At 38.9% G+C, this 27,807-nt stretch overlaps 1 protein-coding gene across 6 annotated transcripts in view; it reads left to right on the forward strand.

Annotated features, from left to right (window-relative positions):
• The window catches only part of RHOH (ras homolog family member H), a 48,660-nt gene extending 21,636 nt beyond the window's left edge, over nucleotides 1-27,024 (forward strand). For 5 of the 6 annotated variants that reach the window (XM_019751991.2, XM_019751990.2, XM_019751989.2 and 2 more), the window contains 2 exons: nucleotides 23,060-23,181; nucleotides 23,488-27,024. In XM_019751991.2, coding sequence (XP_019607550.1) covers nucleotides 23,685-24,260 — 576 coding nt within the window. In that variant the 5' untranslated portion in view covers nucleotides 23,060-23,181; nucleotides 23,488-23,684 and the 3' untranslated portion in view covers nucleotides 24,261-27,024. Of the gene's footprint in view, nucleotides 1-16,264; nucleotides 16,450-23,059; nucleotides 23,182-23,487 lie in introns of those variants that run through there. The other variant, XM_074324581.1, reaches the window with a different exon arrangement.
• The last annotated feature ends 783 nt before the right edge of the window (nucleotides 27,025-27,807 follow it).

Below are 27,807 nucleotides of genomic sequence, written 5' to 3' on the forward strand. Positions count from 1 at the left end.
GAATATTTTCCAAGATAAACCACATGTCAGGCCACAAAATAAGTCTCAATAAATTTAAGAAGATTGAAATCATACCAAGCGTCTTCTCTGACCACAATGGTATGCAACTAGACATCAATTACAAGAAAAAAACCCTGAAAAACATACAAACACATGGAGGTTAAATAATAATGGTACTAAACAATGAGTGGGTTAACAATGAGATCAAGGAAGAAAACAAAAAATACCTTGAGACAAACAAAAGTGAAAACACAACAACACTGGGACACAGTGAAAGCAGTCCTAAGAGGGAAATTCATAGCAATTCAGGCCTACATCAAGAAACAAGAAAAATCTGAATAAACAATCTAATTTTACACCTAAGGAAACTAGAAAAAGAATAGCAGACAAAGTCCAAAATTAGCAGAAGGAAGGAAATAATAAAGATCACAGCAGAAATAAATGAAATAGGGTCTAAAAAAGCTATATGGAAGATAAATGAAACCAAGAGTTGGTTCTTTGAAAAGATAAACAAAATTGATAAACCTTTAACCAGAATCATCAAGAAAAAAAGAGAAAGGAACCAAATAAATAAAATCAGAAATGAAAGAGGAGAAGTGACAATGGACACTACACAAATACAAAAAAATTTAAGAAAATACTACAAGAAATTATACAAACTGCCAACAAATTCGACCATCTGGAAGAAATGGGCAAATTCCTAGAAGCATACAATCTTCCAAGGCTGAATCAAGAAGAAACACAAAATCTGAACTGACCAATTACTACTAATGAAATCAAATCAGTAATCCACAAGCTGCCAACAAACAAAAGTCCAGGACCAGATGGCTTAACAGGTGAATTTTAGCAAACATTCAAGGAAAAATTAATACCTATTTTTCTCAAACTATTCCAAAAATTTCAAGAGGAAGGAAGGCTCCTAAGCTCATTTTATGAGGCTATCATTACCCTGATTCCAAAACCAAAGACATTACAAAAAAAAATGAAAAGTATACATTGATATCCCTGAGAAGCATAGATGCAAAAATCCTCAGTAAAATATTAGCAAACAATAAAAAGATCATACACAATGATCAAGTGGGAATTTACTCCTTGTATGCAAATTTCGTTCAATATCTGCAAATCAATTAATGTGATACACCACATAAACAAAATGAAAAATAAAAATCATATGATCATATCAATAGATGTAGAAAAAGTGTTTCACAAAATACAGCACCCATTAATGATAAAAACTCTCAGCAAAGTGGGCATAGAGGAAACATAGCTCAACATAATGAAGTCCATATATGACAAATCCACAGCTAACATCATACTCAATGGGGAAAAGCTGAAAGCATTCTTCTTAAGATCAGGAATAAGACAAAGCTGTCTACTTTCACCACCTTTATTCAACATAGTACTGGAAGTTTTAGCCACAGCAATCAAACAAGAAAAAGAAATAAAAGGCACCCAAATTAAAAAGGAAGAAGTAAAACTGTCATTATTTGCAGATGACATAATACTATATATAGAGAACCCTAAAGAATCCACCAAAAAAACTATTAGAACTGACAAATGAATTTAGTAAAGTAGCAGGATACAAAATTAATATTCAGATATTGGTTGCATTTTTATACACTAATAACAAACTATCAGAGAAATTAAAAAAACAATGCCATTTACAATTGCATAAAAAAATACTTAGGAATAAATTTAACCAAGGAAGTAAAAGACCTGTGCTCAGAGACTGTAAAACATTGAAGAGAGAAATTAAAGAAGATACAAATAAATGGAAGCATGTGGATAAAAAAGATTAATATGGTTAAAATGCCCATACTACTCCCAAACAATCCATAGTTTCAGTGCAATCCCTATCAAAATACCAATGGCATTTTTCACAGAACAAGAACAAATGATCCTAAAATTCATGTAGAACCATAGAAGACTCTGAATAGTCACAGCAATCTTGAGAAAGAAGAAAAAAGCTGGAGGTAGCCCAATACCAGACATCAAAATATACTGCATGGCTATAGTAATCAAAACAGCATGGTATTTGCATAAAAACAGACATATAAATCAATGGAACAGAATAGAGAGTGTAGAAACAAATTCATGCTGAAATGGTCATTTAATCTATGACAAAAGAATCAAGAATATGCAATGATATAAAGACAATCTATTCAATAAATTGTGCTGGAAAAACTGGACTGAAACATGCAAAAACTGAAACTGGACCACCTTCTTATGCCATATAAAAGAATAAATTCACAATAGACTAAAGACTTAAATGTAAGACCTGAAACCATAAAACTCCTAAAAGAAAATATAAGAAGTAAACTCTTATACATTACCCTTAGTAATATTTTTATTGATATATCTCTTTGGGCAAGGGAAACAAAAGAAAAATATAAATGAATGAGATTGTATCAAACTAAAAGGTTTTTGCACAACAAAGGAAACAATCAACAAAATAAAAAGACATCCTACTGAATGGGAGAAATATTCACCAGTGATACATTTGATAAGGGGTTAATATCCAAAATTTATAAAAAATGCATACAACTCAACACCAAAAAAAGAAACAATCAATTAACAAATAGGCAGAGGACCTGAAGAGACATTTCTCCAAAGAAGACATACAGATTGCCAATAGACATATGAAAAGATGCTCAATGTCACTAATCATCAGAAAAATGCAAATAAAAACCACAATGAGATATCACCTCACACCTCTCAGAATAGTTATCATCAATAAATCAACAAAAAGTTGTTGGTTAGGATGTGGAAAAAAGGGAACCCTCATGCACTATTGGGGGATTGAAAATTGGTGCAGCCACTACTATGGAAAATAGTATGGAGATTCCTCAAAAACTTGAAAATAGAACTACCTTATGGCCTAGTAATTCCACCCTTGGGTATTTATCCAAAAAATTCCAAAACACTAATTCAAAAATATGTATGCACCTCTATGTTCACTGCAGTGCTATTTACAATAGCCAAGATATGGAAGCAACCTAGATGCCATCAATAAAGAAGTGATACATATCACTTCAGTGGAATATTACTCTGCCATAAAAAAGAATGAAATCTTGCCATTTGCGACAACATGGATGGACCTAGAGGATATTATGCTAAGCGAAATAAGCCAGACTGAGAAAGACAAATACCATATGATCTCACTTATATGTGGAATCTAAAGAACAAAATAAATGAAGAAACAAAACAGAAACAGACTGATAGATACAATGAACAAACTGATAGTTACCAGATGGAAAGGGGGGTTGGTGGGTTGGGTGAGAAAGGTGAAGGCATTAAGAAGTACGAATTGGTAGTTACAAAATAGTCATAGGGATGTAAATTATGGTATGGGGAATATAGTCAATAATATTGTAAAAAATATCGTGTCAGATGGATACAAGACTCATTGGGGGGATCACTTCATAAATCATATAAATATCTAATGCTGAACACCTGAAACTAATATAAAATAATATTGAATGTCAACTATAAAAAAACATAGTGACAGGGATATAAAGTACAACATAGGGAATATAGTCAATAATATTATAAAAACAATGTACAATGTTAGGTGGGTAATAGACTTATTGGGGTTATCACTTTGTGAGATATACAAATACCTAATTACTATGTTGTTTTGTGTACCTGAAACTAATAATAATAGTTATAAAAAGAAGTGCCAATTGGCAGTTACAAAATAGTCATGGGGATGTAAAGCATTGGGAATATCATCAATAATATGGTAATAACTATGTATAGTGCCAGATGGGTAATAGACTTATTGGGCAGATCACTGCATAAATTATATAAATGTCTAACCTGAATGTCTATGCACCTGAAACTAATATAAAATAATATTGACTGTCACTGTGATTGAAAGGAAAACACCCCTATTGTGCTTCTGGTCTGTTTGATTCTTTGATATATCTAATTAAGTAATTAGATATACCGAAATGTCTTTACTTTTAGTTGTCTGACTCAAGCATCTGTATCTTGTCTCTACAATAGGCTAAATTCCAGGAGAGCAGGGAATCTTTCACAATGTCCCGTGTAAGTGCTGTGCATCTAGGACGCAATTAATACAAGCTGGTTTAATAATAGATAAAGTCAATAAATATCATTAGGTAAAATAAGAGCTAATACATAGCTGGAAGTTCTGTTTTCTCTGCAGTCCTAAAACCCACTGTATTTGTATTTTAACACAAACATACCCAGCATCATGGGATTCGCTGACAAGAGAAAAATCAAAAGGCCTGACTGAAGAGCTATAAGTTGTCCATTAGCTCTGTTCTGCTTTCCAGTTCCTGATCCTCTCTGCGTGAAGGGATTAGAGGCTGGGAGATGTAGTGTAAAGTTCAGGACTTTGAAGTTAACCAAGGACGAGTTATTGAATTTCTCTGGGCCTCAGTCATCACATTTGTAAAATGGGGATACTCTTCTCTACCATGTGTGATTGTTGTGAGGATAAAATGCGGTCATGCAAGAAAGTGCCTGCTTCAAGATCTGGTACCCCACAGACACTCAGTAAATGGTGGCGTGGATGGCTTGGCTTATCAGCCTGATGTTTCAGGGGTCATGCCTTTGCTTTACTGAATTTCTCTTTTAACATTCCCTTGAAGAGGGGAGATCACTTAGGTATACTTGTTTGAAAAGTATCTCTAGCCGAGAGGTTGGAATAAGAGTAGTATCCACATTTCAGGGTATTTTGAGCTGGAATGAAAGCCTCGTGTTTTATGGATGATGAAAGGCAGACCCAAAGAAGGTGGGTAACTTGCTCCTGATTCCAAGGCCAGTGGCAGAGATAAAACTGAACCCAGATAACCTGACTCCTGATTAGGGCTTTTTAAACCCTTGTCTAGGGTTGCCAGATCTAGCAAATAAAAAACAAAAACAAAAACAAAAACCAGAATGCCAGTTAGATTTTTGAATTTTAGAAAAGCAAATGAGTTTTTAGTGTAAGTATATTCCATGGCCGTTGGTTAGAGCAAAAAAAGCCTGTTTGAAGAACAAAGTAGAAAAAGTAGATGTGCAGGAGATATCTGACACATAAGAACACTTTTTGGCAAGCTGTTTTTATAAGCATCGAGAACTTACCACAATAGGAAAATGGCACTATGGGGAAGTGAGGCTCTTGATTTCTTTTAAAAAAGTTGTTTTATTATAAAAATTTCAAAGACGTCTAAAAGTCCCTATATGTCCATCACCCAAATTCAGCAATTGTCAAGATATTACCATATTTATTTCATCTATTTTTTTTTCCTTTGCTGAAGTGGTTTCAAATAAATCCCAGACATCATGTCACTTTATCTAATATATGCTATGCATCTCTAAAATCAAGAATATTTTCTAGCACTGCCATGCTGCCATTATCCCACCTAACATAATTAGCAGGGATCCTTTGGAATCTTCTAATACCCAATCCATACTCATATTTTCCTGTTTGCATCAAAAATACCTTTTTACAATTGGTTTATTTAATTCAGTATCCAAAGTCCATCATTAATGTCTCTTACGTATCTTAAGATACTTGTTATTGTCTCTTAAGTATCTTTAATGTTAGTTTTAAAGGGAAAAATGAAGTGATGAAGAAAGACATTAGCGGATGCCTTGGGTGGTTTTATTAGGTTCATAGCCAGCTGTTTGATTGCTCTTCTATAGACAGTACAAAGACCAAAAGAAGTTTTGAAAGCAGCAAAGTCATTATTGTTTATGAGATAATCAGTTATGATTGTTCCATTGTTTTGTTTAAATGAAAAAGAAAGAAAATAGAGAGAGACCTCATTTGGTCTTTTTTGAGCTGATTGGTTTTTGGGCCGACGCTGCTTCCCGTGTAAAATGAGGATAATAATATAATAATCCTTAACTTCCCAGATCGTGGCAGTCAAATGAAAAACTGTCTGAGAAAGCTGTGCTTAGCTGTATAATAGTGTTTCTCCAATCTGACTGTGCTTCTGAGTCATCTTAGTGCTTTAAAAATGATTTCTCTGATTCTTCCCAGACCTACAGAATGAGAATGCATCTGTGAGGGGCCCAGGAAAACATTTTTAAAAACCTCCTTGGGTAATTTGGGTGGTGATCAAATTTGTGGATCAACAACTTTACCCTGCTGGACCTCGATTGCTTTATCTATAAGTTGTGACTAATGATACTTCCCGGGGCTAATGGTATTTCACCGCACTGTGGGGTGGGTAGCAAATGCAGTGAATAAACTCCAACTGCTTTCCTAAACACCTTTGTCATGAGCAGTATTATGACCCCAGTAATCCTCATCCATTTGTTGAAGATTTGACTTTGCGATGGATTAGGATTCCTCAGTTTACTTGGTCCCCTATGCACCATGCCTGGCACACAGGCAAGTACAGTGCCTGGCACACAGACTGCAGTCTGTATTGGAGGAATGAACACATGAATGATATTGTTGAGAATTCAGATCAATGACCCTTCACACAACCAACCCACAGGTAATACAGGAAACTAGTAGGCCACCAGGGCTATTCTAATTGAGGAGGGACTCAGACTTCGATGGGAATGGTCCAGAGAATGGGATAAATTCCCAGTTGAATATATTCTTTCACTGTCTCACCTTTCTTTGTACACAGTTTTCTCTGCATACAGTTTTTATTGTTTGTGAAACTTCCTCCTCATCCGATCAAAACTGGCTTTGAGAAAAGAATGAGATTGGAAGTACATTCATGTAAATGTGAAAATGGTAAAAAGAGATTTACCTTCCAAGGATATTTGCATTTCAACACGGCCCCAAGCCTTTAGCGAAAGGGCTGTTGCACAGGTGAGAGAGATGTTCAGTAGGGAGGGAATTTCCCATCACCCTTGATGTCACCCCATGTAGGCAGGTACCTTCTTTCTGGTAAGGTTGTCCCCTGAAAGGGACATGCTAGGTACATGCTGTGCCAGCTGGCTGAAAACCCTGAAGGTCAGACTTTCTTGCATGAATCCTTATCAGCAGGGATGGCAGCTGCTGCTGATAGATGGGAGAACTAGTTTCTTTGTCATCTCTCGGTGGGGAGGTTTTCCCTGAGCTGGGCCTCTTGATTATCACAGATCAAGAATTATGCTGTGGAGATATTAGTAGATGCCAGTCCTTCCTCAAAATGAGGAGCCCAGAACACTCAGTTCTGTGTACAAGTAGCAGTGATGACTCATACTTGAGAAGACACTGGAATTCAGCCAGGAAATTATCATTACAGGGAGAAGATAAGAAAACAGACTTTCATGTAATAGAGGAATGAAGCCCTTTATTTCATTTTGTGTCCAGTGATGCAAAAAGGAGGGGACTTAGTTTACCTACTGATAGTTGACTCTATGACAGTGAAGTTTTCTAAGACCTTATTTTAGAAAAATCAAGTATGGGTCTCACTCTTCTAAGTTCCTGATTATATACACACACACACACACACACACACACACTCACACACACACACACACACACACACACACACACACACCCCTTGGGCCAGGCTAGTAAAGCCTCGTGGGAAACAGAACTGAAGACTCCACTAGGAGGTTTTCAAATTTCATCTTACTAAGTAAGCTCTTTGGGATTGATAAAGCAGAAGGAAACTTTCTGATGGAGGGCTGCATGGCGTATGTGAGCGTTGCAAGACATGGGCATAATGTACAAGTGAAGAGGTGGTTAGAAGAAGATGGAATGAGGTTAAAGGAATATCTTCCGGTGCATTTCAGTTTACTTTGGGATGATGGGTTTATGACTAATATCCATGGTGGTTCCTTTTGGAGTGTTCGTATTGTATTTTGAAAGTAATTTCAGGTGGGCAAGTACCACTAAGGCAAAACTAGGGTAGCCTAGTATATGACAGCCATCTCCTGAGAAGTTGGGTTTATATGAAGAGGTATTAATCAGAAAGAATAAAGTTGGTCATCTGTGGAAACAGACAACAAGCAAGTCTGAGAATCATACTTTTACAGGGTCTATCCATACATTGTCAGTGAAGAAAAGATCTTGACTGATGATCTTCTTGTATTTTGCTCTCCTTCACAAACCACAGGGAGGAAGCAAACCTTAGGATAAAGCATGTTCTTGACCATTCTGGTCCTCAATGGCAAAAAGAAAGAAGTTCCCATAACTCCTAACAGTGGCACCCATCTCTACTACACAAGAAACCTGTTTTCTTAGGATCTTAGTTCCCCTAGGAATTTTTCTAGAGTGCTGAGCAGGGTGGTCAGAGCACAATCCGAATCACGGGAATATTTCAAGGTTTTTTGTTTGTTGTTGTTTTGTTTTTACCTGAGTGGTGTCTGAAAGAGCCCTGCTGTGAGGAGTTACCTACTGAGTAAGAGAGGGACACAGACCTGGTGAGTCCTGCTTATCTAACAGATGAGGTGATGGTGGCAGGAGGGAGATCCTGCACTTGTTCAGGGTCATTTCATTAGGATCCAGGCCTCTGTGCCACACTTTCTTGACAATGACTATCCAGTGATACTAGCAAATGCTACTGTTACCCAGGAAGGAACTGTGAGACACGTTTATATTTTCTTTTACAAAAGATCATGAGTTATTTTCACAACTTTTTTTTACAAAAACGGTATATGTCTATGCAGGAAATTTGGAAAATATCCAGAAGCACACACACAAAAAAAACAAAAATGGAAAAAAGTCTGTAATTGCACCAATAAGAGCATTGGTAACATCTTGGTATATAGTTCCTTATTCTTTTCTTTATTTTTATTGAAAAATCAAGATCATGTTGCATATACTGTTTTGAACTTGCTTTTCCCCTCCTGTAACTTTGTTGTCATATACTTTCTTCCACATTCGTAAATATTTTTCTAAGATAATAAGGAATTCAATGATAAAAAAGGTGTGTGGTGTTTGTTTTTTTTTTGTGTGTTTTTTTTTCTCCTTTGAAAAATTAGTTATCCTCTGTGGCAAGTTGTCTGGCATTTAAAAAGTGGAGACAAATGAAGGCAAAAATGAATAGCTGGCAAGTCAATTCCATAGGGAATGTGTTTTCTGAGAGTCCCTGCTGCTAGAAACAACTTTAGGATTATGCCTTCTGGTTTCAAACATGTTGGTAATAGCTGTGTGCAGGCATGCGAGTTGGCTTAAAGGATAAACATCAATCTCCAGGTAGGAGCTGTGGGTAATCCAGTGAGAACTGCAAGTTATGCTGCCAAGAGCAGATGGTTATCCTGCAGTCCTCCCTGCTGGGACCTGTACTAATTGCCCCTCCATGGACATCTGGTCAGCAATTTTTCAGTTGTTTTCAGCTTGTAGGAAATGCTTTCACCAGGCCTGAGAACTTTGGTCCGTGGTGTGGATGTTTAGGAGGCAGATGAGTCATGTGGCCACTGGCTGCTTTTCAGCCATGAGGATGCCTTAGAGAACTGAGGGATTTTTGTGGAGCTTAAATGATAATCACCTTTATGCCTCTCACCTACCTTGGCCACCTAGTTAGTTGTTCTGCTGCCCAAGTGTGTAAATGGGCTGGGTGATTTCTCCATTCAGTTTCTCCACTCAGTACTTGCAAGTTCTCTCTGTCGCAAATTATGCCAGTGAAGTCTAAATTGGACTGGGACACATTCCGGGGAAAAGAGGTTCATATTCTGTTTCTATCTTGTGTAAATGTAAGCCAGTTGCTACATTTGAACACAGTCTTGAAATCAGACACCTGTTGGACGGCCCCTAGTGTTTAGCTTGGCTGAGGAGCCCAAGCCGAGGGCTTTTTAATATGCATGTCCCTGGGTCAAGATAGGGGATGGAGAAGGAAGGAGGCAAGGCAAGGCATGAGGGAAAGCCTGGGAGTTTGGAAAGCTTGTCCTTGGCAGGACTCTTGGAGCTGTTTGCCTCTTCACCCTCTTCTCTGTTAACATCTGCTCTAAAAGCAGCTTGTGATATCACTGCTTTCATAGAAACGTGAAATAATCAGCACTGGAGGGGCCCTTAGAGCCAATAGAGCTCAATGTCTGATTTTACAGATGAGGAAATTGAAGCCTGGAGAGGCTAAATGGCATGAGCAACGTCACGCAGTGCTAGAGCCAGGATTCGAACCTGACTCACAGTCCAGAGCTCTGTCCACTGCAAGTTGCCTCTACATACAATACTGACTGTCCTTTCATAGTTAGTATTATGTTTGTATTTTCAGATTTATCCATAATGGAGGAGGAATTGCTTAGTCCTTTTATATTAAAGGAATTTAGAATCAGACAACTCAAAATCTGCAGCTAAGGAAAAAGTTTCATGATGTATTAAGTGCAAAAAGTGTATAATGCTGTAGTTTATATATAAAAAAGAGCATGTGAGTATATAAGTACACATATGTATTCATATATATATATGCATGTGAATATATGTCATAATTAATAACTTTGGAAAAATGCATACGAAACTTAACACGATGGTTGCCTCTGGGAAAATGCCTGGGGCAGAGGCATAGGAAGGAGACATATTTTTCACTTCTGTACTTTTGAATCTTACTATAGGCAACTATTCAACAAAATAAATGTAAAAACATTTAAAGATTACAGGTGAGTTCAAATAAGGGAGAAAAATAATGCTTTCTGGGAGTTTCTGGAGGCCTCCTGGAGGAGGTGGCATTTGAGCTGGGCTCTGGGGCAAGTAGAAATTTACCAGAAAGAGTTAGAGCAGGGAAGATCATATTTAAGGAAATGAGAACAGCACACTTAAGGTTATTGAGTCAGGAAAGGCAGGGAGAGTTTGGAGGATGTTACATAGTCTGGAGCGATGTAGCAATTGTTAGGTGAAGTGGAGACAGGGGAAAGGAGAAAGGTAACGAGAAAAATGGCTGAATAGAGGTTATTTTATACTTAACATGGAGTGAAGGGCCCTTTACAAACTGGCCCCAGTGTCTCTTTCTAAGATCATGTCCCACCTGTGCTTCAGCCACAAAAGCCAACTTTCTACCCTCCAAATACCCAGACCTTTCCCACATGCATACCTGGGCACTAGTCACCTTCTCTGTCTGAATTCGGTCCATCAATCCTATTTTCTTTCCCTCTTCCAAGACCCATCTTACATGTCACTCCCTGCTCCCGGACTACCCTCAAAGATAACCAGCAGTCTGTCCTCAGTGTTCTCTTGGCATTTTGCATTTGCCTTTATTATAGCACTTGTCCATTTAAATTTTAATTTTTTTGTGGGATGAAACTTAGTGTGAGGTCATTTGTATGCAGAATGTTGCTTCTTTTCTCTGTAATTTCAGATTTTATTCTCTAAGGTCCCAGCCAAATGGGACCTAATGATGATGAAGTATAGCAGTGCTATTCTGCCTTTGCATGGTCATCACATTACCTCTCCCCATGAAGTCATTTCTTCTAATAAAGAAAAAAAAATGAGGGTCAGAAACATTATTAACTAAGAAAGAAAAAAAGAAAAAAACCTCTAGGCCCAGTCTAAACTATATTAACATTTTCTTTATCATCTTTGGTCCCCACTAGGCTCTGCAAAAGTAGGTCTAGTTTAAAGCCAATTAAAGGCAGACATATCTTGACATTTTTTTCAGACTTCTATGGAATTTGGAACTTAATAGAACATCATGTACGCATGCACAATGAATTAAACAGTTAAAAAAGAATTTTGCTCTGGAGTAGCCCGGTAGTTTCAGGGTCATTATGAACTTGTTTCTCCCAGTTTCTGTAAGTCCTTGATCAGAAGTTGAGCATCTAAGGAGGTATTTAATCTCACTGCTGTGTATTATATCTGCAATGTAATCAACAAAGTACATGCATCTAGTATATTCCAAAAGGGGATTAAGAAAACCTAAGAAAGTCTGCACAAACTTGCGCTGTTAGGTTGTCCCTCTTTGTTCCTCTTCTCCCTTAGACAATTTAGGGAGTAACTGCTGTCCGCCTAGTCTAGTTTTACCTATAGGAGGACATGTATAAGATGAGCTGACAATTCATGGGGAGCCTGGATTTGCCCATCGTTGCACAGATCCCTGGCCTCTGCCTGGACCAGTATCCTTCTGGGCATTCAAGGGCTCCAGACCAGGCCTGTACATTTATTTTTCTACGTAAATGGGATCCTTCACCAAATTGTTCAACTGCTTGCCTTTTTCAGTTGCTAGTATGTCGTGAGTACTCTTCCCGTGCGACACATACAGGCTGACCTAATTCTTTTTAATGCTGTATTGGACTCCACCATATGGATATGAAAGAATTAATGTAACCACTGCCTCCTGATGTACCTTTCAGTTATTCCCAGGTTTGTTTTTTTGTTATGAATAATGCAGCAGTGAAAATTCTTGCACATACATCTTGATTACTTGTAGGTTCAATAGGACAATGTGTTTAAAGAATTGGAATTGCTGGGTTAAAAGGTGTATATATGTATTTAAAATTTTGATAACTACTAGCAAGGGCAAGGTAGTAGAAGGGGTCCACCATGGTACAGGAAGTCGGGAGTGCATTATCTGTCCAGAATTTAAAAACAGTAATAAGACCAATGTGGGTCTGCTTTCTATTATCTCCATATCCTAGCAGTGATAAAGTCACAGTACGTTCTTAGTGGTGTGTAGAGATCCCATTAGAGCTGACTGTGGGGGTAGATTGCAATGCCTACCCCTGTGACACGACTCCATATTCCTGAGTTTAAACAGTAGATTAGAAATAAAGAATGATAGCACAATGATTAGAGAGACTATGAAACAGAACTTGTTTTGCTTCAGTTCTGTTATTCTATGTGACTTCTTGGAGTTTTGTGTTTAAAATAGTGAAGCCGAGCACAAACCATAAAGTGTAATATTTTTGATTGATAAGTGCAAGTTTTAGTTCATACATGAAATATTTTACTGCATTTGAATACTTTTAAAATTGAAGTTTGACTCTGGGTGTCAAATACACTAAGTGTGCAGTTGGATTCTGTCAAATTGCATTCTGTAGAGATGGCACGCTTTTGCACATCTACCAATGGTATGTGAGAATGTTTGCTTAAGGGAAAAATCTTTAAAATGTCAGAAACCAGGACTGTATTAAGAAAGAAATCACCCACCAGCTGAAAAATGTCTTTTCAGCTCACCCTCCTCACTTGCCTTTATTTTAGGATTGTGTCTTAGTCTGTTTGGGCTGCTATGAGAAAATGTCACAGACTGGGTGGCTTATAAACAACAGAAATTTATTTCTCACGGTCTGGAGGCTGGGAAGTCCAATATTATGGCCAATACAGATTCAATGTCTAGTGAGGGTTCACTTCCTGAGTCATAAATGGCGCTTTCTCATTGTGTCCTCACATGGTTGGGAGTGGGGGGGCAAGGGAGCGCTCTGGGGTCTCTTTTATAAGGGTATTAACCTCATTCATGAGGGCTCCACCCTTACGACCTAATTAATTTCCAAAGGCCCATTGGGGTCAGGTTTTAACATGAGAATTTTAGGGGCATGCAAACATTCAGATCATAGCAATCATAGCAGATTGCTTAGTTTCATCAAGGTTGCAAAGTAGGTAGGCTTTCCCCAAATGAGAGACAGTGAAAAGGGAGGTAGAAATGGCATTACAAACGTGCTTGGACCCCAGACTGCTGGGGTTCAAACCCCAGCAGCCCTCTTCTCTAGAAGTATCTTGGATGAGTTACTTTAATTCTCTTTGCCTTAGTTTTCCACAGCTATAAAATGAGGAAGCAATGATATTGACCACATAGTACTGTTATAATGATTAATGAGCTAATTTTCATGAAGTACTTCAGTGTATGACCAATGGTACGTGCCATGGGAGAGTTCATTGTTATCTGCTAAGGGTCAGGTACTCCGCTAGGCATGGGAGATTCTTTTTAATTGCCTTAAAAATTCTACAAACGATGCGTCATTATCCACATTTTGCAGTTCTGTTATGTGACTTGCCCAAGAGTATACATAGTGCTAATCAGCAATGGAGATGAGGCTCTAACAGAGACCCTGAGTCCACAGCCTGGGCCCTTGCCAGCAATGGAATGTTGGCAATTTTATACGTTGAATGTGAAACTCAGTCACCCCACTCTATTCAGTGCTCTGGGCTAAATATCCAGAACCAAATACTTTGACTTCTCTTACAGTTTGAGCAACTTGTAAATTAAGGGTTTATGCTAATTGTGGGGAACGTTGGAAGGCTTAATGATTGCCCCTAAAGAGAGATGATCTGTCTCTGAAAGGAAGTTAATGAGAAAGGGAACCTCTGTTTGGAAAGTATTTTCATATTAAAACTGGGAGTTCTCTTTTGAGAAAAAAGTCACCAATTTGAAATTTCTATCTAAGCTATCTATATGGGCTTTGTCTTTAAACTACTAAGGAAATTAAGTATGGGATATCAAACGTAGGCATAATATATTATATAGTATTTGAAAAAATCTTGTGTAGATGGAAAGAGTGCTGACTCAGCTGATCCAGTTTCTGGGCCTCAAGTCAGCCCCCATTAGCTAAACCACTTCTTCCTCCTGGGGAAATGAGTGGGTTGAACTAGATGACCTTTTAGGCATCAAATCATGCTAAGTTTCTTTCCACATCAGGGAACGTGCTATTTTACATTCTGTTTAGGGGTTGCCAGGATGGGGGAGTGTTAGGAATGTGGGGGAATTCCCAGAATATTATATATATATATGTTACAACATATTTATTTAACCAAGAAAGGATTAATATCATTAATCTCTAAAAAGATTTAAAAAACTCATTAAGAAATGATGACCACCTTGCTAGAAAAGTAGGTAAAACAGATAACTTAAAAAAGAAAAATTGTAAGTGGTCAATAAACAGATGAATTTTAATTTTCACTAGTCATAAATGAAATGCAAGTGAAAACAGATCAAATTGTGATATTTATGCAAGTGATAGTTGGTAGGGTGATGAAATGAATACTCTCATACCCTGCTTATGGGATATAAATTGGTTCAATTTTTTCATCTTTTGTTCCAGTAATTGTACTTATAGCTATTTTTACTAAAGAAATAATTGTATATTTATACAAATTTATTTTTTAAATGTTTACTCAGTGTTATGATAAAAATTAGAAACAATTTAAATGTTCAACAATAGACAATTGGTTAAATAAATAATGCTACATTCATATAATGAACTATTATATAGTCATTAAAATTACGTTTGAAGAATCTTAATGGAATAGGAAATATTTATGATGTAAACGTTAAATAAAAAGGCAAGATGCCAAACTATATATGAAGTATGGTATTAGCTTTGAAAAAAAATGACTCACTGAAAAAAAGAAACAGGAAAAGGTACACTAATATCTTACCGCTTTTGGTTCTAGGTGGTAGTTGGTTTTCTCCGTTAGGTACTTTCGATAGTTCAATGTTTTCTAAATGTTTTATAATGTGTATGTATTACTTTTAAAAAGAGTGTATAGAAATGGTCCAGAGAAATGAAGGGAGAAGTTAGTCTGAGTGGGGAGGACATCTTCAGTTTGATTGTATCAGCAAATAAGAGAGGGAATGTTGTTCACAGTGTCTTAAATATGATTGGTTGTTGAATGATGGTGGTGATTCTGGCACGGGAGAGGTAGGGAAACCCTGGGATGTGATGGTTTTCTTTGTTATAGATGGTACTTTAGAGCTAGGAGTTATCTTGAACTTGGTAGAGGTCTACCCAGACATCAGGCAGGTTTCATATTTTCCCAGTAAGTAAAGATCATACAGGGAGCTACTGTAAGTCTAAGGAGAAAACATAAAATCCTAAAGCACAAACCCTTGCCCCCTCACCTTGTCAGACAGAAAGGACCCGCAGGGCAGAGGGTCTTCCTTACTCTCAGAATTACTTTGATTTGTGATCTGGTTTTGTGTGTGTAATACATTTTCACTCTTGAGTTTCTTTTCCTTTAAGTTATTTTCATTATGACTTTTTGCTCTTTTGCAAAGAGCTAATTCTGCAGAACTGGGGCAAGGAGGGCCAAGAGAAGGTGGTGAAGGTAATTATATCAGTTAGGAAGTTAAGATTTCAGGTAATCTTGAAGTAACTTCAAGAGTATGCTCCTCACATTTTAAATTTAGGGTTCCCTAGTCTCCTCTCCTTTTTCCCTCTTCCAGAGAATTAATTTCTCTCTCTTCTGGGTTTTATAGTACTGGTACATAACAATATCGTCATAGCAGTTACTATTTGTGAGTGCGTTTTTTATTCCAGGCACTCTTTTGACAGACAGTAGCTCTAATAATCTTACAACAACCCTTCAAGGGGAATAATAATAAAAGTAAGTACTTCTATAGTACTCAGTCTGTGCTAGGCACCATTCTGTGTGCTTTACATGCACCAACCCCATATAATTACCCTACCATTACTCTTTTTTACAGTTGCGGAAGCTAAGGCTTAGTAACTTTGGTTACTAAGGTTAAGTAACTTTCATAAGATCACACAGCCAGTAGTTAGTGGAGCTGGGAGACAGTATAGTTCCAGAGTCCATGCTCTTAATCACTGTATTATACTGCCTCTATTGACAAAGGACTGAAGCTGAGAGAAGTCAAGCAATTTACCCAAGGTCACACAGTAAGTAGCAGACTTTGGAGCCAAACCCAAACTGCCTGACCCCAGAGTCTCTTCTCGCCTTCTTACTCTGAATTGCCTCTCTTTATATAGTAGGAGTTGTCTGTAATAAGTAAAACTTTTTCTGTAAAAGGCTAGAAAGCAAATATTTTATTTAGGCTTTGTGGGTCATAAAGTCTGTGTTACTACAACTTTGAGTTGTAACAAGAAAGCAGCCATAATTAATACGTAAATGAAAGAGCATGGCCGTGTTCCAGTAAAATGGTATTTATGGACACGGAAATTTCAATTTCATATAATACTCACATGTCACAGAATATTGTTCTTTTGATTTTTTTTCGACCATTACAAATGTAAAAACCCATTTTTAATTCACGGGCCACACAAAAACAGATGGTTTGTCACACGGGTGAGCCATAGTTTGGTAACCTTGCTTTACAGTATCATTATGTTATAGAACGGTTAGATATGCATATATTTGCCTTTTAGCTCTCTTTCCTCAAACAATTTTGCTTCGGCCCCAAAACGCATAGCCAACTGAGAACATACGAGTCTCTCGGTCAATTAAATTCACATTCCTTAGGAACAAATTTAAAGATTAGGTGACCATTTTTGAGCATGCCCCATAGGGGTTGCACCCTTGACTCCAAGCAGTTTTCCAGAATATTCCTTCCATTACTTTGAGAGAAGTTGTGTGAACTACATTTTCCCATCCCCTTAGTTTTGAGATGAGGTTCTGGTGTCTTTTAATGATACCTGGGCAATTGCCTAGCTGGCTAGCTTTATTTTTGACTGTAGTTGGACCAAGCTGAGAACTCTAGACCGTGGTGACAATTATTGTACTCCTGGGAGTGGCAAGGACCAGTCAACCCAGGATGGCTGGGACAGAGGAGAGGAAGAGTGCCACCGTCGCTGCTTGGCCTGGGCGTTGGAGGGTCAGGACTTCTGGCTCAGAGAGGCTTTGAAGATTAGGGTGTCGAGATAACAGGAGGCCTCCGGACTTGGTGATGTTCTGCTGTAATTCAACTGTGATATGGCTAAATAGAGTTCAGGCTTAGGAATGTAACTATAGCTTAGATCTTTGACTCTGGAGAACATGTATTAAAAGTTGTAAACCAGCATCTTGTAAATAAACTGTTAGAACAAAATCCATTTTGAATAGAGATGATCTGTGTATAGAAATAGACTGATCTAAAAATGATCCCATTTTGTGATTTTGAGGGGAATGTAATCGTTATTTGTAGCAATTAGAAACACGCAAGAAGGGTTCAGATTTAGTGAAATGAACTCTTACAAGAGGAAATTTGAGATTAAATACTACCTAAGAAGATGTTCACTGAAAAGGCAGTAACCTTATTTTAAAAAATACTTTTTACTGATGTTTAATCCACATGCAGATAAGTGAACACATTGTAGGTCTAGGGCTTGATGAATTTTCACACTGAACACACTTGTGAAACCAGCTTTCAGATCAAGAAATATGATACTTCTTGTGACATGTCAAGAGTTGGTTTATTTGTAGGAAGAGAATAGGAGTAGGGACCTGGATGGCAGGGATGGCTGAAAAAAGTAGCTTAAAACTGGGTTTGCGTCGGAAACCTCCTTTTATCTGAGATGCACTGGATAGGGCTGAGGGGAATTACGGGGTAGGCTGGGAAGGGGAGCTGCTGTAGCTTTGGAGTAGGACTCTATTTAGGTCTAACTTTGCCTCTGGTATTTCCTCACTGCGTGACTGTAGGCAAGTGTCTCAGATTTCAGAAGCCTGTGTAACTGTGAGACAGTGATCTCCATGAAGGCAGCAAGTGTCTCGTTCCCTATTAGGCCTCAGGACTCGTTACAGTGTCTGCCACACAGGAAGCTCTAAACAAAAAAATGTTTTTAATGTATAAAACAACTAATGAATAATAAATACAAAATACTTGGTACAGTCCCTGGAAGATGCTCAATAATGTAAATAAAAATCACAAAATGACCCACTGACTCAGTAATGCCACATTTGTGAATATGTTCACCAAGAAAATTGTCCACATAAAAGTGTAAAAGTGTATATATATATACATATATATATGCAGAGGGTGCCAAAAAAATGTATACATATTTTAAGAAAGGAAAAACTGTACTGAAATTGTAATACTCAATTTATACTGATAACAAAAGATAAATACAAATCATGTGTTTTCCTTCTTTTGGCTTCCCCAAATATATAACGTATATATCACACACAGACACACATCCTATATATACAGAGGTTGCCAAAAAAATGTGTACAGATTTTAAGAAAGAAAAAAACTACTAAAATTATGCTGATGGTAACCATTTTGAGCATCTCTCGTAATTGCAGAAGTCAAACGTGACTTGTATTCATCTTTCGTTATCGGTATATATTGAGCATTACAATTTTAATACAGTTTTTTTCCTTCTTAAAACATGCATACATTTTTTTGGTACCCTCTGTATATATGCATGTATATTTGTGTGTATATAAAATGGCACAGTTGTTAATTATGGTGAAATACTGGAAATAACTCAAAGACTCTGCTATGTCTGTGCAATTATGAATTGTTGAGACAATGGAAAACTGAAAACTGGCAGGTATGTAAACCATGTGGAAAATAAAAAAAATATTTAAATCTGAATAAATGTTTAGAAGATGTATACAAGTGTATATTTGAGAATGAAAACTGAGTAAGGGTTTGGAGTGATAAAATTTAGAGATGGTTATCCTTTTGTTTCTACTAAGTTGCTTAAGAGTTTTTTGAATTGATTCTCTCTCCCTCTAAGAAAAAGAAACAAAATGAAGTTCCCAGTCCCGTTTGCCAGATGGGGAGCTCCATGGGTTCACACATCCCCAGCAAGGCCCGCTCTTGCCGTGATGTCCCTGTGACTGTGCATGGGTCACTGATGGAAGGTGCCGGCAGGAGATGAGTTGCTGGGGAACATGGCAATTTCCTAATCATCTAATTGTGTTAGATTTATGGCAGAATCTATTTCTTTAATGAATGAATTGGCTGCTGCCAGCACAGGTCCTCTGCCTGAAGCTCTTTTGAGGAGGATGTATTTAGATGTATTCTCCTTGTTTGACAGGCCATCCCTCGCCATGGCTGCCAGGGGCTCATATTTTTTAAAACAAACAAACAAACAAACAGCTGAGGATTCCATCAGCATTTTGAAGTAAGCCACCTCATAAAATCCAAATAACCAAAACCTGCAATAATAATAATTAGTTAATAATAGTCATAATTTCACCTTAATTTTATATCATGCTCTATCATTCTGAAGGGGTTTTCTCATAAAACAAACAAGAGTTATTTCCAAAAGTACAAGTTCTATGTAAAATTACAAGCACAAATTGTTGCTGTGTTGTTATCGTTTCCACCTGATCCTTATAAGCTCCATATGAGGATGGCAGGACAGGTCTTATTCCAGTTTCACAGATGAGGGATAAACACAAGAGGACCCACCATGTCAGCAGAGTGTGATAATGACTACGTTAGAGGTGTGTGGGGGTGGGTGTTATGGCAACACAGAGGGTGCACCTGATCTATCAGTGGGTCAGGTGATGAAGATTTTCAAGAAGAGATGGGAGTTGGGGGCTAAGTGAAGGACAGTTCTTTCTAGGCAAACAGAGAAGCACAGAGTGTGTCTGAAGAAAGAATGATGGTAAAGAGTGGATATCTGTGAGTTGGGATGAGAATAGAGGTGAAAGCGAGACCAGGAATTCCTACTGGACAGCCCTCAGCTCTCCAGAGGATGAAATGGACTAGCCCTAAGCCTCCCCTTTCATCTGCCATTGTCCCTTCACGATAGTAGACAGAAGCACCTTTGCTTCCTTTCCCTCCTCCTCTCTCTGTGTGAACTGTGGGGGCTGGTTGAAGGCCTCCTTTCTGTGTGAAGAGGAGAAAGGGATGAGAAATCACGTTACTGAGACCTAAGAGGTTCTGAGATTGAAGGTTCTTTAATTCCAGTCTGATTTAAGTCCTAAAAGGGTCACTCAGTGGCGTCGCTCATGGCGTTATCTAAAGTCACTCTTGGTAACTCTTCTGTATTGAGAGACCTATAATTGGGGCAGCGCTGCCAGTTAGCCACTTGTGAAACACCCCTGAAAACCTGCTTCTATTTTTCACCCGGTAGCCCTTTTAGGGAGGATTTCTCCCTTTAGAAGGATTCCACTGACATCAAGCTCATCAACCGTTCGCACTGACAATGTGACCCACAGCGGCTCCATCTTGGGCACGTGTGACACAACATCTGAAGATGATCTGTCATGTCTATATAGGGCACTGCTCTAACCTGGACCAGAGCTGCTCCCCGCCTCTCCTCTCCCAGCTCCATATTTAGCCATCTGCTGAAGGCTACACAGATTATCAAAGTTTATCATTTGTCTTTCCTGCTACGGAATAAGCAGAGGTTTATGTTCTTGTGGTCACTGTGGCAGGCAATAAAGCTTTCTCTTTTGTCCTCAGTTTTAATAGAACCACAGAGAAAGCTGGCATTGTCCAACCACTTTATAATTTGGGAAACCGAGGCCCTGAGAGCTGACTTGATGTGCCTCTGAGTGCCAGAACTGGCTGGGGAATGAACGTCACTTGACTGAACAGAGTCTTTTTCTCCAGTCTGATTCTTTGGAGCTCTCTAGGTGGCAAAGTTCAGACAGAATTGCTTTGTTCACATGATATTTTTATTTTTATGCTACCAGAAGAAGCCCCCCTGCCCTTTTTCTGTAGTCATAGCTGAGTATAAGATACACAGGGCCCTCCTGCCTGGAGAAATCTTTTTAGTGCTATTTCAAATTCCCTGCTTATAATTGATAATTGTTTATCATTATATTTAGTAATTATTATTTAACTGTGATATTAATAAGGACAACTTATTGCATGTTTGCTATGTGTTGACTGTATACATGTAGTATGTTTATAGTATGCACTATGCTAAGGATTTTATACATCTAAGCACCCTTAATACTCTTAACAACCCTGTGATGTAGGTATTACTACATTAATTTCACAGAGGAGGAAACTGAGGCTTAGGGAGGTTAAGAAACTCTCCTAAGGCTGTCGCACAGGTAGTCATTAGGGCAGTCCGGATTCAGTTCCAGGTCTACCTGACTTTAGAGCACATGTTCTTAACAATTTTGCCTCACAGACTTCTTTTTGCAGATATTTACTCAGGAAATTTGGCTTTTACTCAATCTACTAAGAAATATTTTATTTACTAACCAAAAGTCTGACATATGTATATTTTTCTTAGTTCTGGTTCTGCTAACACTGGAATAAAAAAAAAGCTTTAAAATGTCTTAAGAGGTCTTAGCTTTGGACTAAGTAACAAGGTGGTCAGAAATGATGCAAGTATTAATATTTAAGTCATCATAGGTCTAAGGAGCTAAAGTTTGAGACCCAATGACGCCCCCAGGGAGCATGAGATTGAACCGATGTGAGTCTTCAGCTGAACATTTGATACCCCAGCTCGTGTTATAGACATTTAATATTTGGCATTTTAAATGGTGGTGGAAATAGGTAACATGATGGCTCTCTATAGATCCCATATGCCAGGGTCTGTGTTAAGCCAGACTCTCCTCATGCTGAACCCTTCTAATAATTGCATGAAGAAGGTGCTTTTCTTCTTCTCATTTTTATGAAGAAACCAAGACTCAGAGAGGTTAAGTAACTTGGCTAAGGTCACCCAGCTCTCATGTAGTTGAAAAAATGAATAATCATATAAATTATTTATCTGATGAGATCATTTGCATAGGCTATGATGTCTAATTAAACAGAGACTGTGGGTCGACAAGGATAAACATGTCTTGGGAAGGAATGTCAGGATTTAGAGGAGTGATTTGTAAAAATCATGTTTTGAAGCAGACCTATAGGTCTGTTTTACATTGCTTTATATGTGACATGTGAGGAAGATCCCCAGTGTGGGAGCTTATAAGCCCAGATTGTATTAATAACCTTTACTCTGGATTTTGGTCTGAAAGTCTTTTCCTTTCTCTGAAGATGGGCTGGCCTTGTGACAATGTCTGTTGGTAGACGGGACACTGTCTCCAAGGCTGATCTCATTGTCTGGAGCTCTCTCACCTGCAATGCATGAGAATTTATTTGACCCTTTCATGAAATTCAGATTCTATCGTATTTATGCAGCCTTGTTAAAATGAGAGGCGCTGAATATGGTTACTTTTAAGCAAGTGATTTTGTTTAACCAGGGGCCTAGTAGAGCTCCTGATGCTTAGGTAGCTATCCAAAAATGTTGAAAGAAATAATTTAATCCTCACAACATCTCTGAGAAGTGGTTCCTAAATTTATCAAAATCTTGCAGAGGTGTAAAATGAGGCTTGGAGATCAAGTGACATGTGCGCAAAGCCGTATTGTTGTATAGGTAATGGGGTCTGATTTCAGATGCCGAAAATGCCAAGGACAGTGTGTCTTTTCTGTTATATTGGTAGCCAGTTTATGGAAAAACTTAAAGGGGAAAAACAGCAAATTTTTAGAGTTCCAGTGATTTCTTCTGTTTGACCTCAACACAAATTACCACATAAAGCAAGGACTGTCTGATTAATCACTAAATGAAAGGAAGTGCTTATAATATCTGTGGCTCATTACGTTTCTCTTTCTTGCAGTTCCCAAAGTTGCTGGGATCCATTAAACACTGAAGATGGCGCGTGCTGTCAGTGGCCTTCCTTAATTCTTGGAGCGGAAGCCAGTAGAGAGCTGTTTGAAAACGTCTCATTCACACACACAGGTTGCTGTTGAGGTCTTTTTCATGTTTTGATCAGAGCGGTTGCTTGTTTTTATCAGTTTTTATCACCAGGCTGATTTTCGAGATAAGAATCAGCTTATGTGCCTTGACTGGGTGGAGCTGTGGGTGCCCGAGCTGGGCGATACCAGATCCAAGCTTTATTTGCTGGGGAAGAGTGGGTTAGATGGGGGGTGTGGGACGGCTGCATTGAGGTGGGCCCCATGTTTAATTAGTTTCCCAACGAGGAAGTGCCCCATTCATCAAAAAGGGAAAACAGACTCAATTTTCCCTCTTCTCTTTCTGTTCCAGTTGAAGACCAGACTTTGGAGGTTTTCAAAGTAGATCGAGGTCTCCCTCAGGTGGACAGAGAGAAGGCACATTCTGAAGTTTGCTGCCAGAGGTCCTGAGAACTCAAACCCATCTGGTTTGCATTCCCTGTGTTGAATGGCGTTTGCTTCAGCCATTCAGGGATTCTGAACTTGTAACAAGGAACCCAGGCTGGGAAGATGCTGAGTTCCATTAAGTGTGTGCTGGTGGGTGACTCTGCTGTGGGGAAAACCTCCCTGTTGGTGCGCTTCACCTCAGAGACCTTCCCGGAGGCCTATAAGCCCACGGTGTATGAGAACACCGGTGTGGACGTCTTCATGGACGGTATCCAGATCAGTCTGGGTCTCTGGGACACAGCTGGCAACGACGCCTTCAGAAGCATCCGTCCCCTGTCCTACCAGCAGGCTGATGTGGTCCTGATGTGCTACTCTGTGGCCAACCAGAACTCCTTTCTGAACCTGAAGAACAAGTGGATAGCTGAAGTCAGGAGTCACTTGCCTTGTACCCCCGTGCTGGTGGTGGCCACCCAGACTGACCAGCGGGAGATGGGGCCCCACAGGGCCTCCTGTGTTAATGCCATAGAAGGGAAGAGACTGGCCCAGGAGGTGAAAGCAAAGGGCTACCTGGAGTGCTCGGCCCTTAGCAACCGGGGGGTACAGCAGGTATTTGAGTGTGCCGTCCGAACTGCCGTCAACCAAGCCAGGAGACGCAACAGAAGGAAGCTCTTCTCCATTAATGAGTGCAAGATCTTCTAACCTGCGAAACACTTCACCCAACACTCGTTTGCTCACCCCAAAGACTAATGGGGACAGAGTGAGCAGGCAGGCAAGCAAGGGTTGATGTTCTTCCTGGGTATATCCTGAGCAGTGTTTCCTTTGGATACAGTTTTTATGGGACTTGGCCTCTGGATATTTTTGTTAAGAACACTTGGCAAATGAACTCCTCGCCCATTCCAACTAGAAGATCTGTTGAGAAGCTGTAATGAATATTTCATCTCCAATTAAACAACTAAAATGGTCTTCATAATTTTGGACAATGATGTGAGTTTTCCAAATAATTCCATATTTAAAGACACATTTTATTTAAAAGATAAAATATAGAGCTCTTACATATAATTACTTTTCACACTTGGGAAGTTTTTTCCTACATACTCACAAACACAAACTGCTGTTATGTGTGAAACAACCTTATAGGGTTTTGCCCTGTCTGTAGTGTTATTTTCTCCTGAAGTAATAATTTTGTGGAAGACACTTGCCTGCTAGATTTTACTAGGGAATTGAATTTTAAAAGGACCGTCAACTGGTCCTTACAATGAATTTTCTACCCAGCTGATTTTCAATTTGCATATAAAATACAGTTCAATAACATATGATACTTTAATACTGCTTCACGATTTTGAACAGCTATTACTCTATTCTCTGTAACTATTTTTAAAAAGCATTTCTTATTTATGATGTTACTTTTCACCCTAAGAACGTCAATTATGCACTAAACTATACCTCTTTTGTTCACCAAAATTGACTGAATTAAAACCTTTCAGGTAGAGAATCAGATTTCTCCAAGTAATAGCAGCAGAGCTTGAAACAGAACTAAAAAAGTTTCACTTTCATTGCTGCAGATTGCCTGCATCTTCCAACACTGGCTCCTAATTGGTCTTGTGACAGAGCAGGCTCAACGTGTGGGAATCTGGAGAATTTGTTATTTGAGCTGTAAACTGAGATGGCATGGCAACATAATTTATTAATTTTAGGATCCAATCAGAGCAAGTAGGAAGGTGTCTACATATATGTGTGTGTAAGAGAAAGAAGGAAGAATGTATAGCTTTTTCTATTTCGTGAATATGAAGCACCTGAGTAAACAAACAAACAAATAAACAAACAAACCAAAAACCCCAAACAAACCACAAATTCCAAGAACAGGGAACAGGAAACCTGTATAGCAATTTTCAGATAATAAAAAGTTCTCAGGGCAAATATTGAATAAATGGTGACTTCCCCAAACCCCATTTTATCTGGTTAAAAGCAATGGTATGATCATCTGTTAAAATTAAGAACAGAAAACTGTGTAACTTGAGGAATAAATTGTGAAGGTTGGCACCCAGGTATATAATTTACTCACCTAGTCCAATAAAACTCAGAATCACTCTGAACCATGTTTATTAAAGTACATCACTGTCGTGGTATAACTTGGCCATTACACAGAAATGGTAAGGCAGTTGACGTAAATGACTATGATTAGTCTTACATTGACATAACCAAACTAGTTTTTCAATTTCCTTATGTAGTCAAGTCTTTATAGCTGTAACCAATGTCAAACTCAGATGTGTGCTCATCTCCACACTGCTTTCTTTCTGTCCTCTTCTCTCACCAATGTCCAGTAAAAGGCCTGGGACCTGCATCTTAGTCTGTGGGTGCTGAGGTTCCCTCATTCCCTGGGTTGACGTACCTGCCTTCACCCAGCCATCTCCAGCTCTCCAGTCCCGTGGCTTGTCCTTGCCTCTGTGTCACCTATGTCCCTTGACTTGAGAGCCCCTATATCTAGCTCCTGGCACTGGGTGTCCAGAGGGTTGAAAGGCTTGAAGGGTGACCAGGCAGGGGAAGCGATGGAAGCTCATCTCTAATATCCCTGTTGATTATCATCCTCTCCTCCAACACGCAAACAATCTTAAATAACTCAAGCAGATTTTTCCTTCAGGGCCAGTCTTTAGGTGGGGGCTGTTTAGCATGTTAGCAGGAATGAACTTCTATTCACTAAAATTGGCTATCCCCAAGCTTTACTTTCTAGTTAAAGGGAGATGAGAGATGGGTGTGTTTGAAAATGGGGAGACCTGGGTACCAGATTCTAAGTGAGGGAAGAAGAGTTGATTCCATGGTGGAAGGGGTGAGGAAGGGAGGGCCAGAGAGGGCCTCGGCAAATGACTTTGTCTTCACCTGGGCAGACACACAGATGAGCCCTCTGCCTTTTAGCAGGAGCCAAGCTTAAACGCTCCCTCTGGGAACCCTCACACCTGAGAATAAAAATCCATGATCATACCCTCCCCAGTGATGGGACCTGGCAACATTGAGGCCAGCGGTGTCTGTCTCCCTACCACACTATGAGTTCTTGAAGACAGAGTCACCTCCTCTGTGTCTCGGTGTCCAGCACAGGGACGGAACCGTAGCTAAACAAACTTGTGTTGAATTGGAGGGCGAAAGACAGGAATTGGGCTGCTGTGCCACCAAGTGGGTATAGGAAAGAAGCAGACCCTCATTAGCCTTGCAGGGGTAAGTAGTGAAAATAGGTCATTTTGTTGGAATCCATGTAATGTATATTCTACGTGAGTGTATATTTATTTTTGCCTGCCTAGACGCAGGCACATGTTTCTTACACTTCAAAACTTGCGGTACTGTTTTTGTAGACTATTGTATGTTGATTCTTAACTAATCCACATAGCAACATTAAATGTGTTAAATATGTTTAATATTTGTTAATAAACAAATATTAGATATGTTCTTTTTTATATTAAAGAGTTGATTTGAATGTTTGAGTTATTCATCCTCTTCTGTGTTACTTTATAATGACTATCTAAATAGGGCAACAGCCTCTAGTGTGATGAAACCAGGCTGAATGACAAGAAAGCTAAAAGCGTCCTAATGGCTACTGTTTTGCTGAGTGTTTCGAATGTGCCGGGCAGTGTGCTCAGCACTTGGTGTTTAGGTGGGCACACTATAACGAGTCCCATCTTACACTAGGAAACTGAGGCCTGGCACATTGACGTGACAAGTCCAGGGCCATAGAGAAGGTGAGTGGCAGCACTAGGACTGTCGAGCAGGTCTGTCTAACCCTGAAGCTCTGCTCAAAACCACTCTGCCCTACTTCCTCCCCGAGCAGGCCGACCGTATGGCTTTGCCACATCCGATCTCATGTAGCCGTGTGGGCCCCACCCCCACGAGTCAAGTGGCCTGTGTTTTAAAAATTATTAAAAAAAAAAAAATTCCAAGTCTGATCTTATTCCTCTCTTTTTATTTTTCTTTTTGGAAACGAGAATGGGACCTAAATCACAGAGCACCATCATTCTCGAAAGTCCCTGCTCCAACCGTTAGCTTTTAGGTATAATTTCCTAGGTTGATTGTATGTGAACTGACAGAGATGAAATGCATCATGATTTCATGCTCTAAAAAGCTTGGGAATCATTCTCTTTTTCTTATCTCACTTGTCTATCCCTCAGGTTTCAGGTATTTCCTTTGTATGAGGGAGTGACAGGGGAGAGCAGAGCTGGGTTCTTTCCTTTTAAGGATTTGGTACCCGAGAAGGGCATTTTAC

The sequence above is a fragment of the Rhinolophus sinicus genome, linkage group LG02, assembly GCF_036562045.2.
Source record: "Rhinolophus sinicus isolate RSC01 linkage group LG02, ASM3656204v1, whole genome shotgun sequence".
NCBI lineage: Eukaryota > Metazoa > Chordata > Mammalia > Chiroptera > Rhinolophidae > Rhinolophus > Rhinolophus sinicus.